Genomic DNA, 10,735 nt, shown 5'->3' with positions numbered 1-10,735 from the left:
CTTTGTTCTTTTAACTGGAATGTTTTTGTAGTTTAATTGGATCTCTCTAATGTGGCATCTTCCAGTTCCTTGGACTACAAATCCCACAGTTCATTTGCTGGCTGGATGTGGTAGAATCGGTAGGCTGGAAAGTGTCAAGTTGGAGAACGATGCTCTAAAGAACAGATCTAACCGTGTATTCACCAAGTTTTGCTACTATTTCTCTTTATGCCCTGTCCACAGAAACACTTGGATTGTTCATTCAACTTTCAGATAATATAGAATGGTTGTCCAGAAAGAAAAGATTATATTAGAGGATAGTGATCCTGTGCAATACAGAAGAACCCCTTTGTCTCTTTCTGCTGACTGTGTCCAAGGCTTCCTGTTTCTTCACCCCCATTTTCCAATTATCAACTAAAGCTACCATAGGTATTAAAATTGTGGGAAATGTTAAACGAATTTGGTAAGATCTAATTAAGTCAAGTCTTTTTGTTAATGGTCTTGGGCGCTTATTGGGTTGAAAGTTATTAGACTAACCCGACTAGTTAAAGAAATTTTTATTCTAAATTCTGTTCTAATGTAGGCAAACTGTGTGATGCACTCTGCACATGATTAGTTTTTTTTAAAACCCTCTTGGTCACCTATGGCACTGGAAAGGAGTCAGAGCCCAGGCAGAAGGGGTATGAATTGCCCGCAGAAGACCCCAGTTTCAGTCTCTGCCATCTCCAGGTCTTGAGACCCTGTAGAGCCTCTGACAGGCTGCCTGTCAAAGGAGGAACTTCTGGACTAAAGATAGCAGATCTGATGCAAAGCAATTTCCTATGTTCCATCATACGTCTCCCCATCGGGTTTGTCTCTTGCCTTTCTCAGTCTGGGCTTTATTGTTTTCTGGATTGAAAATTTACTAAATCCATTGTTTTATCATGCTCTATTTTGTTGATTTGTTGTGTGTGTGTGTGTTTTTTTAAAGAATTAAAATCATGAGAAAAAATGTGGTCCTACACATGGAAAAGTGGCCATGCTGGCTGAAGTCCAAAAACTGTAGACCAAGAATGGAACTGTTTTGAACTGTGAAACGATCACTCTTGGACCCCCCCCAACCTTCCTTTGCTCAGAATCCCACTGCTCAGCACTCCCCCTCCCCATCAGTCTGACACAGAGGATGCTGTGAACCAGACTGAAAGGACAGAAAGAGATTATTTTGGGTGGCCGGCCAGTGCACTGAGGTTTGAACACCACTTCCTCACCCCGACCCCTGGGGGCCTCTCTGTAGGCTGGCTTGCATGCCTCCAACTCCAGAACAAAGAAAAGAAGGGGGTGGGGGCGGATTGGTGGAGGGCATCTGGAACTCATCAGGACTCCATCTCCAAGGGGCTTAGCTAATGGAAATTGGAGCAGGCTCAGCTTCCTCCCAATGACCAGTTCCAACCACAAATAAAGGCTGGCCCAGTTCTAGCTCAGTGTGCCTTCATTCCCCAGGATTACTGGTATTTGCTGGGCATTTCATTTGCAACTTACTGGCCATATACCTCAAGAGCAAAGTGAGGTGCCAAGGAAATGAGGGTAATAGAATAACTTTCCTAAACTCATCTAGTTAGGGTTTGTTTTACTACAATGCTCATCATCTCTGTCTAGCGGTTATGTTGCCTGGGGTCACTGGAGTTGTAAAATAACACATCCAGACTTATACCGTGAGGAAGCCTTCTATAGAGTGACAAGTTGCTCAGATGACGCACGTGAGGACATATTTTCTATTTGAGGGGTTGCCTGCAAGCTTTAACCCAAGACAGATGGGTGACCAGTGCAGAGGCACTGCCAGCTGAGGCCTTTAATTTCAGTTCTTAGTTCTTCTATTATTAAGCATTCCAGGAATAAAAGACAACTGTTGAAACTACTCTCACTTCCCATTTCTGATCACAAATGCTGCTGCTGCGGCTGTGCACCAGGCTTGATCTCTTCCACCCCCCACTCCCATTTGTTTACTTCTCCAGCCAAGACTTTCAGGCTCTGCAGAAACAGAACCCTTCGCTGAATCTCCTTCATTCATTGGCACTGGTGTAGTGACTGGTTTTCAAGTGCACACATTCCTCATGACAGCCTCCCATCACCCCATCCAGAGATTCCCAGCCTTGAGTAACCCAGATGTTCTTGGCCTGCAACTCCCAGAAACCCCAGCCAGGTGGTGAAGGTATCTGGGAATTGCAGTCCAATAGCACTTGGGTTACCCAAGCCTGGGAACTACTGGTCTGTCTTGATCCATAGCCATGTTTGTGCATGCACATCCTTCTGCATGCACATCTTCAACACATCTATTGAAGGTCTTTCATACAAGAAACAGATATTAATTACACATTTAAGCACAAGTCATTCTCAGATAGTTTGCATTACAACAAGGATTACCTGTCATGAATACCAATGTGAATTTATTTCCTTACCAGACATGGTACATTGGAAAATGTTTGTAAAAGACACAGCCCTGTTGCTTCGTCTCTTATTGGCTTTGATTCTTATAATCTTCCACCCCAACCCACCTTCTATCTCATGGAAGGCTAGGTCTATCTATCTATATTCCTCCACTGCCATTCAGTGTTTGAGAAATTTATTTTTGTGTTCAGTATGAGAGATCGTGTGTGTGTGTGTGTGTGTGTATGTGTGTGTGTGTGTGTGTGTGTGTGTTTTGCAACTGGTAATAAACATTCTCTGCATTTGTATCTCTTTATTTCATTATTTCTTTTCTTAGGGAAAAAAAAACCACAATGAAATAAATAAGACTATTTATACTGCTGATCAGAAAACCAGTATCCAAAATGATTTATTCTAGAAAGACAGGACTTTCATTTTGATACTGGTACTGGAATGGAGACAAGCAACTGAGCCAGTTCTGTTAATTTAATGTCTACATTTTTGCGTTATTATTGCTGTTGGAATAATTTGAGTTCAGGAAAAACATTCCACACAGATGATTGCAAAGCACATGGGAGACCATTCTGAATTCCACTACCGAAGTACCATCAAAGACAAGTATTTCTGTTAAAGCATTTGGAGCAGGGTCTATGTCTAAGGAAAAGTGAGCGAGCAAGCTAGAAAACCACATGTTCCCCAGCCCTGGGGCAAGTCTGAACTTGTCTTTTTCCTTGCTCTGTACTGAAGATTCTATCCAGGAATTAAGTTTTATGTCATCTTTGTAAGGATATTTACCATCAACAATGAGCAATTCCATTTATGTAGACTGTTGGTCTCCTTCCTGCACCACCTACTAGCTAACAGCTAGTTAACAGTATAACACTCTGGCATGCTGGTATAAAAGTGTGCTTAGATCAGCTTCACACAACCTGGTGCCATTTAGCTGTATTGGTATGATGGGCTTTCTGTTTCTCCCTATCTGGAAGATACCAAGTTGGGGTTGCCTGTTTCTGGGGCCATATCAACTAGGCATCCTCCAAACATGTTGGGATGATGGGGACTTGTGGTCCACCACCTCTGGAGGATGCCTAGAGATAAGACACAGAAATACAAATAGCTGCATGGAACAACTCCATAACATGGACTTACGACAGAGGAAGTGTGGATCAACCTTTGAAGGGCCTAGGTGGCAATTTTATTTTTACCCCAAACACTCTTTGCAGGATGCAATAGGACCAGAAATAGAAAAAAGGAATAAGTGTGCATTTGTAAGAGAGGGGACCAAATTAGAAGTGCCTGGGCATCTAGTTGTTTCGCACACACAGAGAGACCCATGTGAAAACACAGCTCCTGGAAGCCTTCAGAAGCAGAAAATCACTTCTTAGGGTTTAAAAAAAGAAGTACATTTTATAGAGTAATTGTGAATAGAAGAACAAGAGCTGGAACTTTTACTTCCCTGAATATGATTCCTTTGCCTTTCATAAAGCCAAGGATGCCATATTATTTATTTGGCAGTAAGTGCTACTAAGAATTCACTTATGTGATCATAAGTACAATTGAGTAAACCATATACTCCTATTAAGTATTTGTGCCAGTGGAATCAGCATAAATTTCAGTGGCAAATGGCTGCAAGTTAGAAAGTCAGTGTAGGCAGTTTACTGGTGTGCATCCTACTGTGTGACTCCATATGCAACAGAAAATGACTACCCTGACTAAATAATGCTGGCAGGTGCAACTTATTCTGGCCAAAGAAGAGTCAGACTGCGGAACTCACTACCACCAGCTTTAAAAGGGTGCCAGACAAATTAATGGAGGAGAAAGTTTTAAAAGGCTGCTAGTCATGATGGGCATTTACTCCGTTGGACATCAGAGGCAGTAGTATTCTTCTGTATATCTGCTGCTGGAGAGCAAGAGGGCAAAGGCACTGTTCTGCTCATGTTATCCTCCTGCATGTCTCATAGACGGACTTCTGGCTATTGGGGAAACAGTGTGCAGGGCTGGACAGAGGCACCTGCAAATGAAACAAACACACTTGGGGGCCAGATGGACAGCTGTTCCTGCACTCATCTTTTGTACAAAGAGGACAGATATGCTGGTGGAAATCCATTTCTATTTGCCACTTTGGATCAGGTCAGCTTCCTCTGAGAGGCTGCAATGGGAGGAACTTCACTAACAAGAGTTTGCTCCTCACAAACTGGTGTCCCAAATTAGCACCTCTCATGGCTGCATTGGACTGAGAAAAAGCTATTCAGCACCTTACAATTAATTAATTAAAGAGTGATACATATCAGTCAGGAGGTTAAAAAAACACATATTTCAGATAATTTATTTGGAATGGCCACATGAATGCAAAAATGCAATATTAAGACAGACACTTGCTTTAACAGCGTTCATCAAAAATAAATATAAAAAGTAGATAATCATTTAAACTATGTTCTTTTCTCACAAGTGAGAGAAAACAGTCTTTGCCACATTATAAATAGAAAAAAAAGAAACTGTTTTCAAGCTCGGCTCTTTTTCAGTTAGCCAGAGTTTCCAAAGTGTCTTTGGTCCCAAAATGTCTTTCAGTGAAAACTTGGCTGTTCTGCTTAGAAGCTTTGTAAGATCTGAGGAAATCCAGCAAACTCCTGGCGCTTCTCTTCCTGTTCCTTCATTGGTATCCTGCGCCAGTGCAAACGATTCACAGTCCAAGGCACTAGATTTCATTTGCTATCCAGAGTTATGTTCTAGAAAAGAGAGGAGAAAAACAGAGGATGATGTCCAGCAAATGGAAAAGAGCAAATATTTTTTTTCCACACAGAAAGCTACCATGTTGCTCTTTACCTTTCTGAGCCAATACAGCTTCCTATAAAAGAGAAGCCATTGCTAGATATCCGTAGTAGTTTCAAGACAGGTTCTCCATAAGGCCAGCTCCACCATGAAGCCAAGAAGGCAGATGGGGGGGGGGCTGGGGAGGGGGCAGCAGAGGCTCTCCTCCAGCTGTTCCTTCTGAGACCTCCAGGCCATTCCCCTGCTCCTGAAAGGCACAGCTGTGCACACCACATAACCCATCCTACACCCCCTCAACTAGCCTGGTGCTTAAGTCTGCTGGGAAATCCCAATCATTGTCACGGTTGATGTAAGGCTAGTCCAATCATCTCCTGTACTCAGAATGCAGTGGTCCCCAGAGTCCTTTGTCTCCAGGAACATAAATATCTTGGCTCTGTCTTGATTGAAAGCAGCAGTGCTGAAATTACTGCCAATAGTATTAGGTGGAGATCTCTAAGGTGCAGAGACTGTGCTGGTGGGGATGATGCGAGTTGTAAACTCCCCGCCCCATGGAAAGCTGGACTAGTCATTGTTTGAAATCAGAACCAGTTGTGGGCTTCTCCCCACTTCCAAAGTGGCCTGGCAGGGAGCACTAAATGTTTGCAGAAGGACATTTCCCCAGCCTCTCGTCCTGCAGACTTTGCTGGACCCCAAGACCTGTCATCACCTCTGATGGGCTATGGATATGCTGGCTGGGGCTCATGGGAGTTGCTGTCCAACTTCATTTGGAGGGCCACCCTCCAAGGAGGGCATCTCAGCCATAACTTGCAGTGCAACCTTAACCAATGCTTACTCAGAAGTCAATCCCCTGGGACAAAGTCAGCATGTAGAAAATGAATGATTGAGTGAGTGAATCAATGAATGAATAATGAATACATGAGATTTCCTCCTTCCTTGGTTCATATCTTTAGTACTGCATGAAGATCTAAGAGAACAGCCGTGTTCACTTAGATGCCCAGCGTGATCCAGACAATGCGGCTGGAAAAGGGTATTGAAATTTTTTATTCTTTGTGCATAAAGGAGGTTTTGTTCATAAACGTGTCTCTTTTGCAAGAATCACGACCGAGTTACACGAAGAACACTGATTCAGGTCAACTCTCCACTGCTCTCTTTTCGCCAAGGAGACGCAACGACAATTCCCCCCCCCCCCCGGCAAGGGTATCAGCGTATAATTGCTCGGTCCTGCCCTTTGTCTTCGAGGGTCGAAAGGCACCAGCGACAACCACGGCCGTGGGGAGCTCTGTCGCCAGCGCGCTCCCACCGGGGTCGCTCCCGGGCAGCCCGGGACGCTTTGGGATCCGCTCGCCTCCGGCACCAGCACAGAGCTCGCCACCACCACCCCGACACCCGTGCCCGGGCGAGGGCTCCCTCTTGGCCCGCCTTCCCCCAAGCCCGAGAGTCGGATTGCTGTTCCCATCACTTCGGCTGCCCTTTCAGCTGGGGAGGATGGGAGTTGTAGCCCGGCACCCCCGCGCTTCGGGAAGGCTGCTCGGAAAGGCCCAAGATGGGAGAGCCACGAGAGGCCTGTCCACCGGTCGGCTGCAAGCGGCGCCTGCTTTGCTCTCGACCGACGGCTTTGGACGGCCCCGGTTCCCCTTGCTTTCACAGCCCGTTTAGGCGCTGCTTCCCCGTGGACCCCCCCCCCCCCCCGCAGTCCTCGCTGGAGCGCGCCCGGCTCGCCTTCAACGCCCGCCCCCCCAGCCGGCTCGCCTGGAAACCAAAGCCGGCGCGGACGGGGGGGGGGGCAAGCGGGCTTCTTTCGCGCACCTCGTCGGACGCCTCCCCAACGCCGGCCCGGCCCGCGCCTCTTCTCCAAGCCCAGCCGGAAGCGTGCGCACCCCGTCTCACCTTTGGCAGGGGCCTTGAGGGGTTTTCCTTCGAGCAAATATGGACCCCGGGGGAGAAGGGGGACGACCTCCCCAAGGGTTGGCGAATGGCTGCATCGGACCAAAAGGAGAGAAAGAGAGAGGGGGACAGAAGGGAGCTAAAGGGCCTGCGTTCAAAACACTGGAGGGAAAAGCCCCGAGGAGAAGATCAGAAACAGTAAAGCCCCCTCACCTTTGGCAGGGGCCTTGAGGGGTCTCTCGGCCGTCGGGGGGGCGGGCGGCGGGGGCGGCTCAGGGCGCCCGGGCCAGGCGGCGGTCGCGGGTGCCGGCGGCGGCCTGCTCGGCGGCCTCCTGGCGGCTCTTGAAGTCCTGGATGGCGCGCTTGTTCTGGAAGTCGATGAGGGCCAGGGTGATGGAGGCGTTCCAGCAGCTCTCGCCCGGGCACCGAAAGTCGATCTCCTTGCCGTCCGTCGTCACGATGGTGAAGTAGACGTACTTGCCGGTGCGCTCCACGCAGTCCACCTTCTGGATGGAGCCGAAGGGCAGCTCCTTGGCCCGGGCCCCGATCCCGCCGCCCACGCCCCCGCCGCCCCCGCCGCCCGCCTCGGGCGAGAAGAGGCTCAGGCAGTCCTTGCTCAGCACCACCTGCTTCTTCTTCCACAGCTGGAAGAGGCTGTCGCTCCGCTTCTCCAGCTCGCCCCGCCGGATCACCTCCGAGGCCGGCGCCGCCGCCGCCACCCCAGCCGCCGCGCTCGGGCCCTTCATCTTGCCGCCCCTGCCCGCCGCCGCCGGGGGTCCCGCGGGGCGCTCGAGCCGGGCCGCCGGGGAGGAGGAGGAGGAGGAGAGGAAGGGGGACGGCGCCAGCGAGACCCGCGCCGCTCAGCCCTCGCCCACTCCGCGAAAACCACGCCGCCCCGCCGCTGCAGCTGCTCCTCGTGCAGGCAGTCCTCGGCGATCCGGGAGCGGAGGGCACCTTTTATGGCCTTCGGGACGGGCCCCGGCCCCACCTCGCCCCGCCCCGCCCCGCGCCGCTCCTCCACCCACGCACGGCTGACTCCGGGGTTTCCGCCGGCTCCGGATGGCGAGCCTCATCCACCGCCCATTCCTTCTCGCTCGACGTCTCTCTCTCCCCCCCCACTCCCCCGCCTCCACTGGCGCTCCCTGACGTGGTTCAGTTCTTCGCCCTGATCACATTCCCGTCTGGAAATGTATATACAGTATAACGAAGTAAAACAATATAATCTGTCTATCCATCTGCCGGAGGAAATACGCAACTGTGACCTTGACAATGAAGACACTGAAGTGGTTAGAGATTTTTGCAGGCTTTGGTTCAATCATGGATCGAAATACTGTAGAGGCTGCAGCCAAAAAATCAGAAAGACTAAGAAGGGCACCAATGATGGAACTAAAAAGATGTGTCTCTAGAGGCAAAGATCAAGACCATCCGCGTTCTTGTGTTCCCAATCACCATGTACAGGTGTGAAAGCTGGATAGTGAAGAAAACTGATAGGGGAGGAAAAAAAATTTATTTGAAATGTGGTGCTGGATGAAAGCTTTGCAGATACCTTGGACAACCAGAAAAAAATAAATGAGTGCGTCCTAGATCAAATCAAGTCTGAACTATCTCTGGAAGCAGAAATGTTGAAGCTGAGGTTTTCCTACTTTGGACACATCATGAGAAGGCAGAGTTCTCTAGACAAGTCTGGGAAAGGTGGAAAAAGAAGGTGCAGGGAAAGAGGAATACCAAATACAAGATGGGCTGATTCCTCAAAGGAAGCCACAGGCTTGAGTTAGCAAAAGCAGAGCAGGGTTGTTGAACATAGGTCATTGTGGAGATTGCTCATTCATAGGGTCACCATAAGTTAATGGTGACTTGTTGTCACATAGCAACATCTCTCTCCCTCCCTCCCTCCCTCCCCGCCCCCATGTTTGTGTGTTGCCCACTGCATGAAACATTCCCAGGAGACTTGCATCTGTAACAGATAAAATACACTTTGTTGCACCCCTTTGTGTTGCTGCCTTCCCAATGATTTTACAAAGCCAGAGGACGAGGAACTTCTGATCTTTGCCCCCCTTCCTGCCATTGGTTCACACATGCAGGCACATTTGATTCTTCTCCAGTGTAACTCTTGGTGGCTGTCAGCTGAGCTGATCTTGCCAACGGATTCCACTCCAAAGCTTTCTGTTTGAAATGAAATGAAAATTCTGCCTGTGCCAGTTGTCTTTGTGATTTCGGGAGTGTCATAGCTGCAGTTCATCATCTGTGCCATTTCCTGGAGTATAGGAGAGTCCTGCTGCAACAGACCCAAGAGATACCTAGTCCAGCATTCTGCTCTCACAGTAGCCAAACAAATGCCTCCCGGAAGCCCTCATAAGCACATGAAGACCTTCCCTCTTGTCCTGCCTCCCAACAGCTGAAATTTGAAGGAAAGAACATAGCTTATGAGATAGCTTATGAGACTGGAACTTATGGTGGTCATCATGACTAGAAATGCTTGAGGAGTCCTATTCACACCTATTTAGCCCCTGTTGGGGGCTTCTGCTTTCTTGGGGCGAGTAGGATCACTCTGGCTTGTTTTATTTCCAGCACATGCAATAGTTGGAAATGAACCAAAAGCGACCTTTCCTTAGTCAATTTGCCAGTACACTATCTTGAAATGGCTTCCATGGTCTCTCATTGCTCCCTCCTGTTTCCTCCCACTTCTCTGCATATGTGTTGCCTTGGCTCAGCCCTTCCACAGAACCAAGGAAGGGTTCAATTTGCCAATGTCCTGAGGTGGCTCTCTTCTTCAACCACATCGTGATATCGGCAAATTGGCCAAATTGATGGTAGGCTTGTGAAGACGAAACAGGTTTTTTCTTGAAGTCTATATGCCATTTGGATGCGATGGGGACCACAGCTTAATTTTGCAGGACTATTGGTATGGAGTCCATGCATTTATTTGGCAAAATGATTTTGAACAATGATGTAAGGAAATGGCAGTTGAGGAGGGAGGCAAGAGAGAGGGAATTCACAGTGGGTATGGGTTGCCATCTGGGGCAGGTGGAAACAAAACTACAGGTGATTTATGAGCCCCCCCCTTTTTTGGATATACATATGAATTCACTGGCTGATGCAATAATTTTACAGAATAAGTATAAATCCCCTTGATGGATACAATTGTTTGATAGATAGCCAGCAAAGATCCATTTCTTTGTTAACCGTTCACATATAAAAACAATGAACAGTTGAATCACTTATGAAAAGAAACTTTGCTGAATCATCGTACCCTTTCATGGGTGATACAATGGAACAGTTTGTTTTCGTAATATAAACTTTTCCTAGCTCCTCCCTCCCAGCTTTCCCAGAACAAAGTTTGATTTCCCCAGTTGAGCAACTGGCTCAGCACAGACTGATGGGCTGAGAATGTGTATGTATGGAGGTGTCTCTCCATCCTTTCTGGGAGAGATGCCCTTACTTGTTCCATTGGGCTGAGGAGAATTACTTCTCATTCCAGTTAACAGCTTCCAGTGACTTCAAGGGCACTGACACGGAAAGCTGAAAACTACAAGTGCATGTACAAGTGGTTTGGGGGGGGGGGTTGAGTGTCCTAATCTCTCAATGCGATGAGGTACGATTCCATGCATTCCTCTCCCATCCTTCTCCGGTGCTCTGCTTCCTTCTGCTCTCTTCCAATGCCTCTTTGGTTTCTCCCCAGTCTTCGGTGCCCCTCTCCTTT

General features: G+C 48.3%; 1 protein-coding gene across 1 annotated transcript; it reads right to left on the bottom strand.

Annotated features, from left to right (window-relative positions):
- Positions 1 to 4,681: 4,681 nt before the first annotated feature.
- Positions 4,682 to 8,025, bottom strand: LOC140703092 (pleckstrin homology-like domain family A member 2). Its single transcript, XM_078383846.1, has 2 exons — positions 7,249 to 8,025; positions 4,682 to 5,108 (listed from the first exon to the last, which is right to left on the bottom strand). The coding sequence occupies exon 1, from the start codon at positions 7,779 to 7,781 to the stop codon at positions 7,308 to 7,310; it is 474 nt and encodes a 157-aa protein (XP_078239972.1). The 5' UTR covers positions 7,782 to 8,025; the 3' UTR covers positions 4,682 to 5,108; positions 7,249 to 7,307.
- Between the last annotated feature and the right edge of the window lie 2,710 nt (positions 8,026 to 10,735).

The sequence above is a fragment of the Pogona vitticeps genome, chromosome 1, assembly GCF_051106095.1.
Source record: "Pogona vitticeps strain Pit_001003342236 chromosome 1, PviZW2.1, whole genome shotgun sequence".
In the NCBI taxonomy this organism is placed as follows: Eukaryota; Metazoa; Chordata; class Lepidosauria; order Squamata; family Agamidae; genus Pogona; species Pogona vitticeps.
The sequence above is the reverse complement of the archived record's forward strand: the minus strand, read 5'-3'. Positions and strand labels throughout refer to the sequence as shown.